This window comes from Myiozetetes cayanensis, unplaced genomic scaffold, assembly GCF_022539395.1.
Source record: "Myiozetetes cayanensis isolate MyiCay16 unplaced genomic scaffold, myiCay2020 scf2-11, whole genome shotgun sequence".
Lineage (NCBI taxonomy): Eukaryota > Metazoa > Chordata > Aves > Passeriformes > Tyrannidae > Myiozetetes > Myiozetetes cayanensis.
Genome location: NW_026087411.1, coordinates 47,878,078 through 47,900,206, shown reverse-complemented (window position 1 = coordinate 47,900,206; position 22,129 = coordinate 47,878,078). Strand labels below are relative to the sequence as shown.

At 37.1% G+C, this 22,129-nt stretch overlaps 1 protein-coding gene across 11 annotated transcripts in view; it reads right to left on the bottom strand.

Annotated features, from left to right (window-relative positions):
* UTRN (utrophin) overlaps positions 1 to 22,129 on the bottom strand; it is a 389,435-nt gene that overhangs the window by 72,566 nt on the left and 294,740 nt on the right. For all 11 annotated transcript variants that reach the window (XM_050314411.1, XM_050314404.1, XM_050314409.1 and 8 more), the window contains 4 exons: positions 18,446 to 18,575; positions 6,306 to 6,574; positions 4,129 to 4,275; positions 2,549 to 2,627 (listed from right to left, as the gene is read on the bottom strand). In XM_050314411.1, the coding sequence (XP_050170368.1) occupies positions 2,549 to 2,627; positions 4,129 to 4,275; positions 6,306 to 6,574; positions 18,446 to 18,575 (625 nt within the window). The remainder of the gene's footprint in view (positions 1 to 2,548; positions 2,628 to 4,128; positions 4,276 to 6,305; positions 6,575 to 18,445; positions 18,576 to 22,129) is intronic.

Sequence of the window (22,129 nt, the reverse complement as noted above, 5' to 3'; positions counted from 1 at the left end):
AAAGAAGGATCATAGATTGTAGCAGCCTACTAATACTGCTTTACCTCAACCTCCTCCTGTAGAACATTTTAGGAAGGGCTAATATGTTACTTGCTAGTTTTCAAAAATATTTTAAAGCACTTTCTTAGTGATGGTCTGCATGAATCCATCTAATTGGTGTTCCATGAACTCAAACAGCAGTGTCAAATACTGTACTGTGTCTTTTTAGTACTGAAATGTTTCTAGCCACTGCAGAGATGAAATCACTGGACTTATGGGGCTCGAATCAGGGTGCTGGATAACATCCCATGAAAGGTTTTAAACTCTACCTCTTTCAACCTGGGCTATTCTACGAATCTGATAAACAGGTAGAAATAAGTGTTTTGCTAGTACAAATTACTGATTAAATGATAACTGGGATCTAGTCAGCTGACAACGGTGTGATGGCAAGTTATGTTCCCCTGTCAGGATTTGGAGGAAGAGTAACAGGTATGTGAGGTAAATGTAAAATAGATGTTGTCAGACAAGCACAGGTAAAAATCTGCCTTCTAATTCAGAAGTGCAGTTTTGGAGATGCAGATTTGCACAAGACATACATATATATCAATCGCAGTTTTAGAAGTTTGTGATTGTCTTATTCAGACTACTACTCAACTTGTTCCTCACAGTTTGAAGTCATTTATTGCTACTAAAAAGGTTTGAAAATTTTTATTTAGAATATGCAGTCTTGCAACCTGTCAGGATAAAACCTTTAATTTTCCAGATTTAATGACTTTTTAATGACTTTAGTTTTGAAGCTACTGCCCCTGCTTTCACTTAACTGACTTCATAAAAAAATGTAGGTATAGGTTCTTTAACTCTGTTTACCTGAATCTCTAAAAATAGTTTGGTTTATATTTATTTTTTAACAAGATTTTCATCATAGTTTGTGCGAGGAAAGAGGTTGTTTTTAACAAAGAGTTTAAATGAATAACTGCGTATTATTTGTTGTTTCCAAAACTGTGTTACTTGGCTATAGCTCTTTGTGGTATCTACCAACACGTATTCTGGAAGCTTTACTTTTTTTACTTTTATATGTAACAAAATTAATGTCTCCTTAAGCCTGGAGAAGATTCCCTAAGCATGGCTGTGGCATGCTGATATGGCACTGCATAGTCTCTTTGGACATAACTCCACGAATGTTTTAACCAGAAAGAAAGCCAGTTCACCACTCAGTCTTGTGAATGCAGTTTTTTATTGTGACATAGATGTAAGCCAAATCAAGGAAATGATCCAGGTCAAGACAAACAAAACCAGTCAACTTTTCCTGGACAGTTTTACATGTGGACTCTTTCACTGATTATCCCCCTGCCCTTATCAGTCACCTGAATATTTGCAATGGTCCAGGTGAAGAACAGTGAACAGAACAGCCTTAAGAGTGACACAGTAGTGAAAGCAGGAGGTGACTGCCAAGGTTACAAGTTTGAGATTGGAAGAATGGCAAAACCACTGTGGCAACAATATGCTATACTTCTAATAGGATTTAAGTTTAATTAATAAATAAATCATATACTTTTTAAAGTTGTTTGCTTGTTCAGTCAATTAAAGAACAGGATGAAGTGGCTCCAGGAACTGCTATTTTACATAACAGCTGTAGTATTATATATACATTGCATCTTGTTTATGGAAAAACTGTCAATTTAAAATCAGAACACGGTTGTCACATAAGTCAAGAAAAAAATCAAGAATGATTCATTGTTTTAAATTATATTAGCTGTTTAACTATACACTGATATACAGTACTTCAGAATCTCTGGGAAAGAGCTGCTCATTTTGATGCTGACTTCTCAACTCCTGCAATGATTTTATCTTTATTATTGAAACCCTCCATTAAAAATGGGAGAAGTGACTGGGTTAACACTTTGTCTCATTAGCCCTGATAATGGTCAGGTAGGCTAGAACATCGGAAAATCAACATGGATCTTGATATCACAACTTATTTATTTGTAGCAAATTATGTCAAATCTGCTTTTGCCCTATTAGTATATGGGAGAACATAGGCTTATACCTCTCAAAGTTTTCCTTAAATAGAAAAAGATGGAAAGATAGGTCTTGAGGAAGTGATGCATGTTTGCTTTCCTCAGCTCTTTATTTGAAGTTCCAGGAATGTATGACATGAAGTTCTTTAATGCCAAAAAAAAAGAAAATGTCAAAAAAAATCTAGGCAGCTCTTGCTTTGTGTCATCCCAGCAAGAGTGGAAGCAAAAGGAAGTAGAGGAAAGAGTTGGCAGAGGATGAGAAGATGTGGTTATGAACAAGAAAGATTCTGAACAGTCACAGGTTAGCCACTGCAGCAGAGGACAAAGAATAAAACAACCAGGTCCCAACGGTATCGCAAAGTTGGTACAGTAGGAAGCACACTAGTGAGACTGTCAGTGCAGTTATGAAGATGAACTACCCCTACAAAAACATGGAGGTAGATAATACAGAAGGAGAACTTCCTCAAGCCATAGACAAACTTGGAGTAAAGATCAGTTGGTGTCGGAGAAAGTCATCATATCTCTCATGTCTATTAATTCAAAGAACTTACTGGAAAGAAAGTGCTGTGATGCAGGCCCAAAATCTCGGTGTGCCTCCTGTAACTGCTTAAGGCGATCCTCTACAGATACCTACACATAAACACACATACACAAAATTTACATTGGCATTTACTTTGCAACACCAAGGTCATGATAAGAAAACCACTTATTTGCATTCATTTTTAGTGAAATTAATTTGTGTGTGTCATAGCTCTCGTTTGACATCCATCTATTCAAGGCCACTTTTTTTTCCACTTGTTTAATGAAAATCCTGTTTGTATCTTGCAGCGTTCTTGTGTGAGAATTGTAGATCAATAACAAACAAAAGTAGTTTCACGGTGACTGTAGCCTACTGTTGAAGTTTCTGACCTCCTCCCAACCCTTCTGTTGTCCAAATTTCCATAGTCAGCAGGTCTCAGTTTGATTTTATTGATCTCACGGCTGCCTTTTCAGCACAGAACCATTTTAGAAGATACAGCTTCACTTGCTGACATGACTCCCCCCCAGTTTATTAAATGAAACTGCAGTAGCACACCCAGTAGTAGTTTGGTTGCTTGGTTAACTCAATTTGAAAGGAAAGGTCTGATATGACACATTAATAGCTTTGCCTCTCAGGAGTGACTTATTCAAAACTACTGGCCCAGAAACTGCTGCCCAGGTTTTGAAAATTCATTCCTGCTACCCTCACTAGAAGTGTGATAAGGATGTCCTACAAAAAAAAATAAAAAAAAAGTAAGAAACTTCAAAAATTGATACATCAATTTTTAACTGATGTAAGAAACTTCATTAAATAATTCACTGTGAAACTACTTACGAGTTTCAACAGTAATCAGGTACATTGATTTATCTTTCTCAGACCATTTAAGCACAATAATCATAACTATGCAACATGAATCTCTCTTACAGTGTATCCTCTTCTGTTTTGTAAGGCTAAATTGCTATTGCTCATATCTTGTTATAGCTCTACTAGTACTCAAGACATTGAAAGTGAAATTCCCTGCAGAAAGTGAACATTCAAAGACAGAGTAAAATAGCTTTCCACAACCTGGAAACACAACAGAAGTATTTACACCAGTTTTTGGTAACACAGATTCATGTAATAAAATATACTGCTATAAGATATACTAAAAAAGCATGCAGCAATAGTTCCCACTAGTCTCCAGAGTTTAACGCAGCTTCCTATGTAAATAAACTGCTGAAACAGCTTGAAAGGAAAAGCTTTTGGTTAAGCTACAGAAGAAAAGACAGATCTTTTTGTTGCTTTGGTACCGATAGAGTAACATCTTAGCAACAGAAGTAATGAAACAAATGGTAATAACAAATCAGAGGGGAGAGAGGAGAGAGAGAGAGAGGGAGAGAGAGAGAGAGAGGAGAGAGAGAGGAGAGAGAGAGAGGAGAGAGAGAGAGGAGAGAGAGAGAGGGGAGAGAGAGAGGGGAGAGAGAGAGAGAGAGAGAGAGAGAGAGAGAGAGAGAGAGGAGAGAGAGAGGGGAGAGAGAGAGGGGAGAGAGAGAGGGGAGAGAGAGAGAGAGGAGAGGAGAGAAAAAGAAACATCCCTCCCCACACACCTACTGTACATATTCAGAAGAATACCTGCAAAAGTTTCCAACGCATATTAAGATCATCCAGTTGACGAGACATCTTTAAAGATGGATAAAGGTCAAGTGGAGACAGCTGACTGGACAAATCATTCACTGTTTTAACTTTTAAGTTGATGGGAGCAATTTCTTCTCTAAAAGCCTTAAAGGGTAAGAAACATACACTTATGTTCAAGGAACATATGAGCAGCACAAAAGTCACAGTAAACTCAACACAGTTCTGACCTGCCCAGAGTGGCAGCTTATGCTGAACAACTAGACACTAGTCAGTTCTCGGCAAACAAAGTTCCCTCACTTCAATGTTCTTACTATATCATTCATACCCATCTTTAGAGAAAAACAGTATGAAACTTGCTCAAATGCCCATAAGCAAATTGTGCCCCTAAAACGATTGAAATCATTTTTTTAGTGGTGCCATATGGCTTTATAGTTTTTCACCACAGAAGGAAATACACAATGCCATATTAGGAGCTTTAGCAGCATACAGCCTGCCAAGTGTTCTTAAGAAAACATGTGTTCAGTAGTTATAGCTTTCCAGTATTAAGCAGCTGACAAAAATTCAATTTAAAAACTATTATTGAATTAGCAAAGTGTGAAGGAATTTATCTTCTAAGGAAAAGGAGTACAATGTTTTACCTGATTAGAACCACAGAGTAAAACAATTACAAATGACTAAAAGAAGTAAAAGGTTTATTGAATCAAAAAGAACTAAATACAGTATTAAGGCAAAATTGATGCAAGTTTTAGTTACTGTTAAAAAGATGCATCAAATATCTGTTTTGCTGTGAGCAGTTAACTGTTCAGTCCTATAAATGGCTTGATTGAACACCATGAAACGAGCCAAAAACAACTGTTAAAAAAGCATTTTCTTTGGATAATTCAATTATTTACCTCCCTTCAAAAATCACTCTCATCAGGGCAAGGAACAGAAGGAACATACTGTCAAGAAAGAAGCACTGGGCTTCTGGACAGCCAGCAGGCCCTTATTAGTTCAGCAGATGTTTCAGTTTTTCCACAGCAATGAAAATCTGAAAGACTTCACTTTTCTCTACAGAAGAAGCCATTGAGATATGACAAATCACTTCTTAACATGAGAACAAGGAGCTATTCAGGATTAGCCCAAGCTGAAGACATGGCTGGTCAAGTACACAACTCCAGGGTCTTCCAAGATGTTGCCATATTCATCCTTAAAGCTTAAAAACTGAAACGTTGTGTTTGTGAAACAGAAGCTTAGTGATAAGTGCTAAATTTGCCCCAAACAGCAATTTTCTCTACCTACATGTGCATACCAACGTGCTCTCCTGGAATCCCTGATATTCAGGCACTTTCTCAAGCACTGTACTCTTTCCAGTCAGCTTTCCTGGATGATAGTTATCAGAAGATATCCCTTCTTTGGGGAGCTCTGCATTACTGGGTCCCTACCCAACCCAGGAAGTTAAGCAGGGGAGGACTACTACCCATCACGAGCAGCCATGCCTTGGGATGCTGAGCCCTGCATGGGCAGCAAGAATGTTACACAGTAGTATGTGTTCTTCACTTTGAAATAATCCTGATGAGAAGTCAGGCTAAAGTAAAAGCAAATGGTCACTCATATGAACTAAAATAGGTAATAGATGTGTGAAGTTTATAAAAGTTAAGAAACAGAAATTAAAACTACATATACATGCCTGTATGACTGAAAAAGCTCTAAATGTTTTCCTAACAAGAAAACTATACATGATGGCCAATCAGATCTGACAGCTCACCACCACAAAAAGAAGAGGAGCTACTCTCAACTTCTGGAATGACAATTGACTCAGTGCATTCATACTCCAGTGCCTGGGCAGAGCTCCAAACAACCCCAAAGCCTAACTATGGATTAGAAAGCATTTAGAGGAGGAAAATATTTACTTCCTAGAACACATCTTTTTCATTTAATCAGCGTTATATTCTATACACACCTGTAGTTTGCTGATCACATGTGCTTATGCAACCCCGGCCAACACAGTCAATGTGGTACAGCACTGGACTTTGAGACCTCAGATACAGTCTTTAAAGAGCACTTTATATTACACATGAGAATTTAAGTACACAGTGTGCACATATCTAATGTGACTAGAGGTAGTAGAATGAGGAGGTCTGACACACACACACACACACAGGCTAAATATTACCCCGGAGTTCCATACTTACTGTAGTTTTCTCAATGTGATCTGGTAACGAATCTATGAGCAAGTCTCCTACAGGTTTCCAGCCATTCCTCACATTTTCGGCCTCCTTCAAATCAGCATCGAGGTCATCCATGGCACACTGCAGGTCTTTCAGTTTTTCTAATGCTTTGTCCACTTGCTTCTGCCAGATACAGGCACTGGCATTTAGGTTCTCCCACTTCTCTTTTACCTCTGATGACTGTTTACGCATAGCTTTGGCAATTCTCATGGCTTTCTCCTCGGGGGTCAATTCTGCAAAGGGAAAGAAGAGTTACACTGTTTCTTTGTGTCTAATTAAACAGACAGTGCACCTAAGATAAGCAGTCAAGACAGTCAGCAAGTCCAATGTCAACTGGCAATTTATTTCAGCAGGTACAAGGTAGAAGAAAGTCTACCTTGCCATAATTGAAATAAACCTCAGTCACTCCTACTGACAAAATAAAACTTGATCAGAAGAGAAGAAACTATTCCTGACTTCCATATATTATGATAACCACAAAGCAAACGCAGCTGAATTCTGGTTTGTCACTTTTGGAGGCACGGGGGAAGGAAATAAAAGGTCTTTTTTCCCTACCAAAAACTGCAATAGGGAATCTGTGGACCATTTCATGTAGAACGAGCAAGAACAGTGCTTTGTTCCTGGATCACTCACCACCCTTTCACTCTACTACCAGGATGTCTCCTAAAATCCACTAGCAAAATCCAGGGTATACTGAGTACCATGTGGGAAGTGGTCCCGCACCTCTACATTCATTTTTCTGTGTAAACACCAAAGTCCTAAGGGGCTGGTTAAAATAGGTTTTCCAAATCTAAAGAGTCAAGCTTATGGTTGACTATTACTCCCAAATTTCAGGCTTCTGTGTCTAGATAGCACACACCTCAGTAACCATGAAAATCCCATTCAAGTTACAAAGATCACCTGCCACTCATCTTTGCAATAACCAAAGCTGTAACAGGCACACACACAACCTCCTCAGGACATAGTCACTGGAGACAATACCGATTATTTCAGTAAATTGCTTATATTGAAATCCCCAGTTCCCAGATAAGTCTGCAAGATATTGGGCAGAACTGAACACCAGACCTCTCTGACAACCAGAACTGACAAACCCATCAACTGGTGACTTCTCTCACCTCCACAACAGATGATTTCTGCATATCAGTCACACAGTCTATCAATGAGAGAACATGATGCCTTTTCTGGGTCTTCAGTTTGAGACTGAGCAAGACCCAGACAGACAGAAAGCTAAAAGGAAAATCCTAAAACATCCCCAGCAGTTCCTGCTGTCGACTGTTCAGAGGGTATTTGCTGAAAAAAGTCACAGGGAGTTTCCTTCATCAGGGAAGAGTTGCTTCAGTAATGACAAACAAACAGCCAGGCTCAGAGGACTCCCTTTCTACAAAAGAACCTTGCAGCCTCTGCAGGCAGAGAAGCAGGCAAAGAAGCAAGCAGAGGAAACTCCATACAGTGCAAAAAACCAGGAAACAAAAGAAGGGGAGAGATGTGATATACACTGAAACTAAGCTATTTAGCCTTCTCTTCTGTCCTACGTAAAACCCTTGGAAAGATTTATCACAGTATTCTTGTGATTAAAATTCAAGTGTTGCCTATGAATAAATTCTACACAAGCACACAAAGATGAAAGTACCATTTTTGTCACAAGTCAGATGACACATACAATCTTCCATTTACTGATAGACTGCCTTTAAAATCATTATAAGCTTGGAGTTGCTAATGTGGTGGAGGAGGGTGAGGGGACAACATACAAAAATGGCATGGGAAAAAACCTTTTGCTTTATGAAGACTACAGGAACATCAAGGTAAATGCACAGTTATAGTAGCAAAAGTTACCTTACTATGTCTCTGGTGATGCAACTATTGTTCCACAGCACCCAATACAGAAAAGCATACTCCAAGTAATTAATACAAAATAAAACATTGGAATACATTCAATTTGTTGTTTAGAAGGACAGGCACATTTTTCCCAGATATAAAAGTAACAGGGAGTTGTTTGGATCAAATCCAGAGTTTCTGCCCACCAATTCTACATACTTGTTCTGGTTTTTCTTTTAGAAGTTTTTTCATATCTTGTTGCCCCTATTAAATCTTGATATATGCTAGACTACAAACACTAGAAGAGTATTCAACAACACAATCCAAATGCCATCTGAGAAAAAACAAACAAATAAGCAAAGAGCAACCCAAAGTGCACATTTTGCATTATAATCCTCGATGTAGGGAGGAGAGGGCACTGCATAAGAGACCTTGCTGAGAAGTTGTTATGTAGAGAAACAACGTACAAGGAACGGTAACCAGAGCAGAATGGCAGGCAAGGGCAATCAACAAGAGCCATAATCACCAAGGAAGGGAGACAGAAACCCAGGCTGCAGGTTGTGGTTTTGACCTCGAAAGAGAGAGAGCCATTTGAAGAAAGAGTGCAGCTGAGTGGTACAAAAGATATTTTAAGCTTAACAAGATATTTCAGTGAATTGTTGGGTGTCACAAGCTATCACATGAGAGCACTGCTTCTGTGTACTTTGCCTGAAAAAGCAGAGATTATAGACAGGCTTAGGGACACCGCAATGGAAAGCAGTTGTTTCAGAAGAGGAACCTGGGGTGAAATAGTTGTGAAAAAAACCTACAGTGCTTAACTAGATGCAAACAGATATGAACTATGTATGTAGCGCTGGGATATAAAGACACAGCAGTAACCTACAATTTGCAAAACTGACAGACCAGAATAAAGATGAAGACCAAAGCTATGCTGTGATAAATTGCACCTTGTCTCTGGATTTACAGCATTTCCTGGTAGAATAAACTACATCATAGAACAACACAGTTCTGGAATGATCTTTACCCCAAGCTTTGCAACATATTTTAGAAAAATGAAAAGAAATAAAGCTGAAGCTCTATACCAAATCCCCTTTTAGAAAAAAAATTACTTATGTAGAGACATTAAAGAAGTTGTTATCATAAGTAATTCTGGAATTATTCACATTTGAGAATTGTAATATAACAATAATGGATGAATGAATGAGAACCCACTTCAGTGCAGTGGCAAAGGGACTGTGAACACAAGCTGTACGCAGTGGCAAAGTCTAGGATCATAGGTTATCTCACAGGTTGAGGTATCCTATGATACAGGTATAGGTTGAGGTCAACCAGACCCCAGGAGTAAAAGCTGCAAGACAAGAAATGAGGATTAAGGAGCACCTAGAGTTGGAATACTTTAACAAGATAAGGCAATACTGAGCTTCGTTGAAAGGGGACAGAAAACTGCAGATCCAGTAGAGGAAGCCTCCTCTCTTGGTATCTTCGAACATGTGGTTACAGGGGACATCATACCCAGAAACTGGACTAAGTGAAAGTTAGATGCATGAAAAGCTGCAATCTGCCATTTTTAACCAACATCATGCAGTTGCATCTGTTGTAAGAGCCAAAACCTACCAATTCTGCATAAAAGAGTAAGATGTTGCAAGGTCTCAACAGTTCTAAGCTAGATTATTAGCAGATCTTTTTAAAAGATCAGTCACTTGATAAAGAACATGCAGAAACCTCTCAGTAAGAGCTGAAAATCTTGCAAAACTCTTCAGCTGCCTTTAAACATACCAACAACAGATTCAGTGAGTGCTTCTTGCTCTAATGGAAGCAATAAGAAAAAATGTGGCTCTAGCAATAAATAGATTGGATATGGCACTTGGAGATACGGTTCAGGGGTGATCATGGTGGTGCTATGTTAGCAGTTGGACTAGATGATCTTGAAGGTCTCTTCCAAGCCTGGTGATTCTGGGATTAGAAAAGGGGAACAGCAGCCTGACTTTATTTGTATGGCCAGCTAAAACAAGGCAGCTTTACTCATGACAGACTAGTCTCTTTGGGAGGGGAAAAAGATTCAAGAAATATTGGAGTGATACAAGTATCCCAACAGAACTGAAAAATGAAACATGTTTTAAAACCATTTGTCAAACCACTGTCACTGTGCAATGATATCTACCACGTACTGTATTTGAAAAACATTAATTCACTGCAAGACTGTTTTATTTTACAAAAGCATTGGAAGTACTTGTAAACTTGCCCTAAAAAGACATTTAAGAGGGAAATAAAGCAAAGCACCTACCTTTATGAGTTATAAAACCATTCAGCACATATTCATTTAAGAGAAATATATTCTGTATAACTATATGTTTTCCACCATGAAAACCCAACTGAGCAACATACTACTTTTTTCAAGAAGAGACCACATTCTTCAAGATACTGCATAGCAAGGATATGTAGCATAAACAGTAAATCTCAAAAAAAAAAAAAAAAAAAAGTCCTAACAGTAAGAGTTTCTTCTCCTAGTTTGGAGTTCATTTAACCAGTCTGTCATTATACATATTGGCAGATAGAATTCCATTTTTCTGTGAAAAAGTTCTACACAGTAGTTTCTGCTCTTTTCTTCCAACTTAATATAAAAAGTCTCTTCAATGATCAACTTGATCAGCTTCCCCCCTCCTTTTTTTAATGGTACTTGTTACATATGTTCACTTCAGCAGTTGCTCAGAAAGTAAGAACAGTCTATATTCACTGGACCATCTGTTTACCAGAGAGAAAAGGTAATAACTGACCTTGCAGTCAGGGAAAAAGAGTAGGAAAAAAAAAAAGCCTCCTTCTGTAGTGAAAAAAAAAAAATCTTGATTTTAATAAGCATTTTTTGTCACAAACAAAGCACCAACAGATTTTCTGTGTCTCTAGCAAAGACCAAGTGCCAAAGAAGGAAAACTTTCATGCCTGAATCTTATAGCATATAGCTTCCTTGCATGCTTACATATATGGAGAATACAAGTGAAAAAATTCTTCTTGGTAAGAATTTATTTTAGACCTCTTAAAATTATTTGGCTCTATCAGATTTCATTTTAAGCAACTGTGTTTGATCCTTATTATATGGTTTTGAACTAGTGATCCATCCTGTCAAAATTACAATAATTTCCTTTCACTTTTGATATATTCTCAATAAAATATACTCGAACTGCAGATGATTTCATGTCCCTTCCCTCTCCCATTATGTCAAGTGTTGTCTCTTCCCTGGTTCAGTTGATCTTTGCAGCAAAAAAACAATGGGTGACACAGCACTGTAATCGTTATGAAAACTTTCAGAGCATTTGAATAGGCACAATGGCACACTATTAAATTCCTAAGCAGAACCACCAAAAGCAGTGCTGTCATTGTATCATGAAGTCTTTAGCATTGCTCCAGAGAAAGTATTCTCTGGGTTTCTAACAGTCTTGACAGAAAACTTAGTTCTGATGGGATGGCAATAGGAAATTTAAAGAAAAAGCACCAATGGGTTAATGTGGAAATGCAGTAATCAGACTCCAAGCACCCAACCATCCAAGCACAACCCACTACGTTGCCTTTTTCTCCTATTCAAATATCTACTACATATTTAGTTAAAACAAGAAAAGAGCACAGTCATTTTCATTTTTGCCCATGTAGTTATTCTTCTATCAAAACTGAAAGTTCTTCAAACTAGAGAAATGTAATTAAACAAAGAGTGAATGAGGAAAGTCTCTGCAGGATAAGAGATAAATTACCTTTGGTCTACAGAAGACAGAATTGCAAAAGCAGACCAAAGGAAACTTTTAACCTCATGTATGATGAATAATTCTGTAAAGGGCCCTGAGTATGGGCTTCAGATAAAGACAACTGAGAACAATGCCAGCATATATACATATTCTTTAATAACGATTATTGGTATTTCCCCCTAGTGATTGGTGGGGAAGACACACAAGCACAAAACAAAGGAGGTAGCTTCCAGTTAAAAGAGATAATTAAGTCATCCCATAGTATCTATCTCCACAAAACTAACGAAGATCACAGCAATCCTGAGAACCTTGCATTTATCCAGCACAATCAGTGTAATTTGTCAACATAAACAAACACACATAACACTTTTCAATATAAACATGCCAACATTTTTAAATAAATAGTGTGATCCAAAGGAAGTTCACAATCCTTCTGCACAGTGGATGCCCGAAGTTTATGTTGCTCCAGGAACATAAACCACATATGCATTCAGTTTTAGTTCACTCTTGCCACAATACCAGAAAAACACAAATATAACAGTACTGTTACAGCATCTCCAAGCTGTGCCTTCTTCCAACTGCAGTTAAAGGGAAAGTATTCCTGGAGTTTCAATTACTCTAGGCAAGAAAGGAATTAATCCTACGTTTCTTTTCAAAGCACTGTGACTGCAGATTTTAACAAGCCTTTTATTTATTCCAAAGATCAATAAAGATTTGCTTTTCTGGCACTGCACATATGGCAGGTAGCTCCTCAGCAAGACTGCAGGAGACATACATCCCATAACAGCATTTCAAAACAAAACAGGGCACCTAATTTATTCCAAAACAACACAAAACCAGAAAACAGACAAGTCAGGCAGCACAAAAGATAAGGCTCCCTGACTCAATGGCATCCTATAATAAACACACACAGGTCTTAAATTAAACATACATGTTCTGAACTTTTCTGACCTTGTAAGTAACTCTTCTCAGCCTGTTTTCTCCTCTACAGACATTACTTTTAGTTTGTTATTCTGCATTTTCCAATTTGCTTTCTTGAAGCTCATTTAAAATCTTTTAAGCTATGTTTGCTCCAGAGTTTAAGAAAGGCATTTTCTTTCACATAAGGTCTTAACCTTTGAGAGTCATTACTCTTTGAGAGCCACCTATGAGCATGGCTCATATCATAACTGAAAACTCTCTTGCAGACAAAGTTTCATTGGTTTCTCAGGTCTTTTAAGTAGGGCAACAGTTAAACTTTCAGAATGTGCTTCAGACCTGGAAAGCATCCCGTATTTCAGATAAAACCGCGACACAACAGAGCATAGAGGTCAAGAATGAATATAACTCTGTTTATATTCCGAGGTCCTCAAGATAAAAAACCACCAGAAAAACCCTAACCAATCAGTAAAAACATTAACAACTATCAAGCCAGCCTCATGCCATTAGAAATTCAGGCTTTAAAATCCTCAAAGCTTGCACTCCTCACCACTCAGAAAGTGGAAGCAGTTTCATTGAACTTTACTAATACGAATCCAAGCAGGCAACCATGTAGACTCTACAGGAAGAATTTCAAAGCTTTACCCCAGTGGATTAAACCTGTAGAGTGACTAAGAGATCTATTTGAAAAGGAGTGAGACAATTACTTTGAGATTCTCTCATGGGTAACTGCACTTCTCTCTAATCTTGGGAAGAAACTCTTAAAAGTTACAACTGAATGAGTTCCAACTAAAACAGAGGCAGTAATGTTCAAAATACTGTAAGCAGTTTCTGGGCATGATTCCACTGACATTCAGTGGGTCATACCCTCTTCATTCTCCCAAGTACTTCTAATTTTCACACTCAAGACTTCATACTCAGCCCAGCTGCATAGCAGAGGCAAAAAAAAATATTGCTGTAGTGTGTGATAGCTAGAGGACAGACACAAGTGGGCAGGAATAGCAATGCTGCCTACTACATACATTAGAAAACAGTAAATTGCATATTTTCAATGAGATCTTCCTTGCAAAAAGGAAAAATTATGGTAGAGAATTTACCTGAATGTGCTCAGTGGTGGGAAGCAAAAAAAGTTCTGTTTTTATTTATGTCTGAATATGTTGTGTCCACAACTCTAAATAAAGTATATACATGTAATTCACTGATACTTATTAGTATATTTCTTTTATTAATACAGTTGTGATTTATGGGGCTTTCTATACATTCCATTAATAGGAGATAACAGATGGTAAATAGTTATTTTTAAATCCTGCATTTATGTCCACAACCTTTGTTACCAAACAACAGCTTTCAGAGCTAGGAATCTAATTGTCCCGAGAAAACTAGAAGCTGCTGAAGTACTTTGACGATATTGCAGTCTCCCAGAAACATTCACTGTTGCACTGAGAATCAGTGTAGTAGCCTGTGGTAATCTGCTAGGATGTTCATTTGTCTTATCTTCTAAAAAAATTATCTCTACTCCCTCACTGCTTGAGTGGACAAGAATTTCAGCAAAGCCATATCATCAGTTTGTAGAATCCTGGGGACAGAAAATATTACTTCTGTTTTCCTTTTTGTTTTCCATGGCCTGTAACCTTACTCACAATACACAGATTTAAGAAGCCAGTTGTAATTACACCATAGAGAATGACAATATTTTCAGATCTAAGTTTTCTCCTATGCCATTGATACGTGACAAAAAAAGCTAAAAATAAGAACATTTTCAATTTCTTTAACCTGTCCATCTACAAAATTCAGCAGCTGACCTGCTAGCTTATCAATCAGCTCTACTCAGATGCTGAAGCAGCTCAAAGCCAAGAAGACCATGAAGCTTGCATTTTTTGTGATGGGGCCTCTCTGTGGAAACATTGCAAAACAAAAACAGAAGAAAAGACGGATGACGGATCTAATTAACTTAGAAGGAAGTTTCATGGAAGACGAAGAACTCTGACTGTGCCAGTTACTACATGGTACAGTAACAGGCCAACACAGTAAGCATAAGGCAAAGTTGGGAGAGAAGAAAGCAAGGCTTATTCATAACACAATTTTACATTCTTGGGATATATTTGACATTAACAAAATCACTATAGACAGTAATGGGTTACCATAAGGCCTCCTGTAACAAATATTTTCCTCATGAACGTATGTATGCAGAGGTCCTTAAAATATCTCTCAGTCAAGTTCAAAACTGATTCTTATAATTTTTCTCCTAAATCTCTCTCACTCCTTGCCCTTGCAACAAAGTCCTCCCTGGCATGAACACATGTATGGGGAAAAAGAAAATGGTGGGGAAAAAAAAGAAAAGTGGATGAAGAGGTTGAAGAAAATAGAAAATAATTTTACAACCTTCATCCTCTTCATATTAGCTAACTGTCCCCACAAAAACCCCTGCTCTTATACAAAGTAAGAACTAACCTCAAGAAACTGTGATTTTCCAATTAATGCAACTTTGATTTAACAGTTTTGCTACTTGTATTATAGAATCCAGTAGAGAAATGTTCAAATCTAGACTGTACAGTGCTGTGTAGTGTTAATATTTTTTAAAGACAGTCATCTTAGAATCCAAAACCACACTACTTTCCCTTTATCAACATGAAGTAGACTTCACTGAAGTTAACAAGTCACCTTTAATCAACTGCAGAGAACACCAGTGATTGAGAAGCAGGCAGAAAATGAAATTAAAAAAACCCAACGTTTTAAAAGTAAACGTAAGCTCACATCCACATTCTTCACTGAAAAGGGGTTAATTAGAAGAAAAATTGTGCATTTGGCTGTCTTCTAGTTCAGAGATGCAGCTTTCTGGAGATTGGTGGTATTAGTTACCAGAAAAAAATTACTAGACTCAGTCCTGGGTGAAAATGAACAGCTTATTATTTATACAAGATCAGAGAAAATGATTCAAAGACAGTTTTTGGCCTGAAAGTCTATTAATCTACAGATAGTGTGGCCCCATTCTGTGTGGGGAGTGAGTGCCCACTGCTGGCAGTGGGGGCTTCACAGAGGTCTCTGGGAGAAGAGGCTGCAGCTGCCCTGTGCCAGGGACAAGCGTCCCCAGTCCACCCACCACGGAGCACAGCTGAGGTCATGGTCTGCAAGTGATTTGTGCATGTTTCTGTTCTAATCATACACACCTGAGGCCCTCAGGCATGCTGGTGGCACCTCAGGGAAAGTGTATTTAAGAAACAGCAGAAAACGCCCGAGAAAGAGGAGGAGGGAACAAACAGGAGAAACTGCAGAGGGAACACCAAGGTCAAAGGAGGAGGAGCAACTCCATGGCAGGGCAGATAATCTACCTGGAGATCCCATGCAGAGAAAAGATGTGAGAAGAAAAAAGCAGCAGAGAAAACCTTCTAGGCTAACCATGGACTTAACACCTTCCCACTCTCCCACACCATTTGTTGCCTCTGTGAATGTGATCTGCACTCACAACAAAGTGGGGTAAAAGACAGGAATGAGGGAGTCAAGTTGAGTCTGTGAAAGGAGGGAGAAAAGCTGTGATTTGGATGTTTGTCTTTTTTGTTTCCTACTACCAACCAAATTAGTATTTAATTATTTATTTGAAATGGCAATATTTTTTTCCCCCCAAGCAAAACCTGTCTGGCCCACAACAGTAGTCTGTAAGGGCTCTGCAACTGATCCCCATCATGACCCACAAGCTTTCTTACTATTATTCTTCCCATTATCTGCCTCCATCCTACTGAGGTGGAAGACATGAGAGATGGATGGGTGGGAGTTCAGCTTGTAACCAAGAATAACCACATTCTCAAAAAATAAAGTAAACTATTGAGTGTGAAGAAGGAAGAGGAAAATAAGTTGAATGCACATCTACGAGACTTCCCATTGGTTTTTAAACACAATGACTACACCAGAGACACACACACATCACTTGCAGACCCAAGCTGTTACTGCTATGCAGTTTACCCTGGTCATCGAATTACGTGCTATACTGTTATCACTGCCATTGCTATAGCACAAAATAATAATAATCATGATCCATCACAATAGACTGGATAACAAGAATTTATGGTGCACCTTATCATCTGAAGTTTGCTCTTGTACTTTCAATTCAACGCTGACTAGATCACTGATATAAATTCCTGTTTAGAAAATGAACATTTTTCATTGGTAAAATTTTATACATCGGCATTGTTTGTGCTGAGAGGTTCTACGCTTTTGAGGGGAGAATCTGCTATTTTGAACTTCTGTGTGAAAATATGAGCAAATATACAGCAAGCAATCCTTTTTTTCAACCACAAGGTTGCTTTTGATTTAGACCAACATTACAAATGCCATATATCAAATGGGTTTGAGAATAAAGACAAACAGAATGTTTTCAGAAGTCCGTAGTTTAAGAAAGAAACAGTAAGATACATTACAGCAGCTAAGGTACCAGAACTAATCACAGGGATAAATGGTTCGTTGGCTTTAATCACCAGCCATTCAAACTTTATCACGTAGTTAAATTAGGGAACATGAAACCACTTAAAATTGCACAGAAATAACTCAAATTATGTTTCCAATGAACAAATTTAGGAAGGCTGCCATGGAGATGTATAAGAAAATATAGGGAAAGAAAAAGTAACTCTCACCAAAAGCAGCTATGCTGCAATTTTGTAAATTATATAGAACAGTAAATTATTCTCATCTTTTATCAACTGATAGTTCTACAAAAGCAGATTACTACATTTTCCAAGAACAGTCTCTATGTAACTAAGACTTCATAATGCTGCAGTTTATATCAGAAACATAATTGTAGGACTTATTTACACAGATAATTTTCCATTTTGTGGCTATGGGGGATTGAAGAAAAAATATTCCCTTCTCTTAGGTCTCTGATATATAGACCAATATGTCAACAAATGCCATGCAGATACAATTTCTAGGATAGCAGTGGTTCAATTTCTTAGCAATAATTCATTTAATGTTCAAATCTCTAAGATTCTCTAAAGACTGCCTTTCTAAAGATGATTTCTTTTAGTTTGAATGATAATAATGGCCAGTCTTTGCGAGTGAAGATCGGGGGAAGGTCTTTACACCTTCCAGCCTGCACATTGGATTTTTTAGGTGAGACACAGTGTGCGCGGAACTGAGCCCACCCTTTAATCCTAAGGTTCATCTGCCGGGGCCAAGTGAGCTTGGACAGTGGCAGCAAGGTCCTCAGGACGTAGATGGGTTGCCTTTCAGGGTTAATGAGCTCCATCTGCCCGGGGAGTTTGAATGAGATACACCACCAAATATACTTACTGCTATTTGAAGAGTAAAACTCTGAATAAAGATATACGTACATTTGAATGTGCACCTTTGAACTTCTAATCTGACTACATTTAAGGTCCGTCCGTTATTAAGAAAAAAAGACCAGAACTGATCACTAGCGTTTTGAATAAAAAACTGGAAAAGCCAATAGAGATGTTTCTACTTCTTCCATTAAAACGTAAGTAACTTACTGAAGCAGGGTAGAGACACTTTGAGATCAATCACTGAAATAAAAGCAAGTAGGATGTGATTTGGAAAATTCTGAAGTCTAACCAAATAATCAGGATATGAACCATGTACAGGCAAGTCCTTTTTCTCTCCTTTTGGCCATTCCTAGAAGTATTTTCTGACCTGTTTTTGAATGCAAGCTCCTTCTTGGTTCCTCAGGCCCCTCAATTGGTTGGTCAGCAAGGAAAACTCGTGCCTGATCCACAGCATTGAGAATGGCTTGCTCTTTATCCTTCAGTTCACGCCTCAGTGCCTTTTGGGAAGGAAGAGAAGAATGCATTTGTAATTTGACATTGTGAACAATTCTCTGTTTTCACCTCTCTGACCAGACCTGTCTAGTGAATGAGTAATAACCAATGTGTTATTCAGACGGCAAGATAAAATGCAAATTTTACAAAACAAAAATGGCAAGAAATTAAGGCTGGAAGGGTAATTTTTATGAAATTGACAATACTACATTAAACTTCTAAAAAAAGTAAATTTAATGGGTTTATTTCTTTTAACAGACTAGCTAATATATAGTAGACTACTACAACAGACTTTACTTTTTTGATATCTGGAATAACAGCAAATTGCATCTACTGAAATTTCAGAAAATAATTTTATAAAATACTAAAAAAAAATTCAAAAATATTTTGCATTCCTGAAAATGGAACCTCTTATTTTGTCTCCTATTTATATTTTTAAAATGTAGAAAAAATGTAACCAAAGATTTTATTATGATAATACATTCTGATAAAACACCTTTCAAATCAGATAAAAATATTTTGATCCTTATTATGCAGAAATAATTGAGACATATACAGAAAGAAAATCATCAATTTTTCTTTAAGATTTTTTTAAGCTGATGGAAATGAATTTCAGGATATTTTGCTCTACATACAGCATTTATGACTTCTTTAAAGGTTTAGGTGTAACAAACCTTTTTTAAAGAAGGGTTCATAAGTAGTCACCTGTTCTGTTTCTTATAAAGCATTTTCTTCAATTTGATATTTTAAGTATAAATCTGTACCACTTAGAAGGATTCTGCTTTTGTGGTTCTATTTGTATTACTTCCTTTCCGTAGAAACACAAAAGAGAATACTTTAAACATTATTAAAATGTTATGTTTAATTTTTCCAATATATTTTTAGCTCTAATTACAAAATCAAAGCTTATTTTGCTGACAGAGTTTGCTAAGGTCCCATTCCAGCTAGAGAAATGCATTTAGTAAGTGTTGACGACATTATTTAAGACAATGCGTGTTTCTACTACAGAAAACTGTGAAAAACAGCTGCCATAGAAGTCTCACAACTGCTGTCTTATATTTTTCATTTTTAAGTCTCTGGATGTCATAATCATAAAAAACACCTACCTCTTGACTTTAACTTAGCAGAAGGCAAGATGTTATTGTCCCTCTTTTCTCCCCCACTTTATTACTTCATCTTCCTCATCTTCCCAAATACTTTGATTCTTTTAGTCCAAATAAAATACATAACCCCAACAAAAACTAATCACTGAAAACACACTAACCTCCATTACATTTAGGAATAGTTATACAGTCCAACCTTTAGTAACCATTAACTATTGTATTTACACAAAAAACTCTTCAAAACACTTATCTCTAAATGCTTTTGCATAGCAATAATATTCTTTGTAGGATTCAGTGTATACTACATGTAATAAGAAAAAAAATTGTCATTTAAAAACCAAATCCTACATATTTAAAACAAAAAATACAGAACCTCTAGTATTGTAGAATCAATATTCCTGAAGAATCATTTCAGATCATCATAAAATGTATTGATTTTTAATTTCACATTACAAACCACAGAATAAGATGCTTCAAAGTCATCCATATTTTAAAAATCATTAAATATTCTCTATGCAGGAATTTGTTTCAGAAGAAGAAAGACAGTAAGCGAACTTGTGTGGATGCATCAGTAAAACACAATCTCAACTTAGCATTTCTGTCAAAAGCAGAGGGACGATTACTTCACTGTGAAGTAAGAAATTTTTCTAGATTTATTTTTTCCCCCCTCCATGCAATTTTCCAAGTATTTCCAAAGCAAACAAGAAAAAGGAGACTAGGTCAGATTTGGAGCTTAAGAAATTTCATGCAGTTAGAAACAATCTAGAGATGGATCTCTTTTGCTGTCTCTTCTGTTTACCTTCACATAGTGTCTTTCATCAATTTCTCCAGATCACCCTCAATAAAACTTCAATCAACTCTGACCTAAGAGACCTTGGATTTAATTCTCCACTATCTTTGCCACTGAAGCTGTTCAAATTGAGGTTGACATCACGAAGATTTAAAGACTTTGGCCCCTATAGCTCATCAACCATAAGTCATCCATGGCAAACCTTACTAATAATCTTGAAAGAACTCTCTTAGAATGAAAGAAACCATGCACTGAGATAGTAACGCTAAAATCATTTAGTAGTAAAGAAGAGTACCTTGAGCCCACCATAGAGACACACATGATACTTCATAGATTATGGTTTATACATTTTTTTTCTGATACCATAAATGCAAAAATGATGTTTGGAACAGCTACTCAGACTTGCCTAACTTTATTCCTTGTTTCTTAGCAATACGTAATGTATTTTCCTATCTCTCTCTTTCTGCCAGTAAACAAGAACAGCAATGAGAGTACACAATGGAAGAATAACCAAACATATCAATTATATTCTCATTCCTTCCTCTGTGCAACAGAATAAAAAAAGGCAACCCACTCATAAATCTAATTTCGAGCTCAAATATCATCTGTCTTGAATGGACAAAATAAAGATTTCATTGGAAAAATCACATCTACAAGAACACTACAGAGTAAAAGTAAGTCATAAGAAGCCCAGCAAAGAACAAAAAACCTGCTATACTGAATTGGATTATTGTGTTAAAGGTTTTTATGTAATAAGAAGTGCAACCATGCATTTTGGTGTTTTATTTAGTTTTGCAAAAGACACCTCCCCAGTGGCTACTCAGAATGGATGACTTTCAGTAGAGGAGGATATTACTTCATTCCCCCTTTGACATTAAGAACTAAAATAGTTTAAGCATTTGTACACTTCTGAGTGTAGCACAGGTTTTGGTACAGGGAGAATTCGTCCCTTGTAGCTAGCTCTACTTTTCAGGAAGAAAATTAGGAGAAAGTTGGCACTAGAGTTTTGGTATAGATTAAATAAATATGGTAGAAGACTCAAGAGGCATCTCCAAACTTAACACTGAAACACTCCACTAATGAGGTAAACACATGGTTGCAACTATTTTTTGAGTCCTGTTGGGCATGCAGATGTGAAGACGAAATAAAAAAGTGAACATGAGCAGAGAGATAACACTTATTTTCCCTACATTATGCTTTTTATTATTTATAAAATACGCTAATTTTTTAAGCCATATTGGTCATACAAAAAGAGTCTGTATGCAACTTTGGCCATAATTCATACCACCTTATTTCATACAACAATTCTGAATCGTAAAATCACGGTATATTACTTTAGGTAATGGATTAAAATAAAAACTTCACAGCTCTCAGTAATCTAACAGTTGACAGACAAATAAATTCAATGTCTATCCAACACAGTTTTCCTGCATTGGAAAATTGAGTCTTATTTCCTACATAAACCAAGACATGGACTTTTAAAGAGTCCTGAAGAAACCATTTAGACAGTTTTGATTCTTATAGAAGAAGGGAAAAAAACCCTGGAAACCTAAAATCTGCTGTGCTGACGTCAGCACAAACTGTTTCCAGAGCTGATCTTAAGCAATACTAGCCAAGAATAATTTTAAAAATCCTCCTTTGAAACCTGAAGAATTCTTCCACTGGT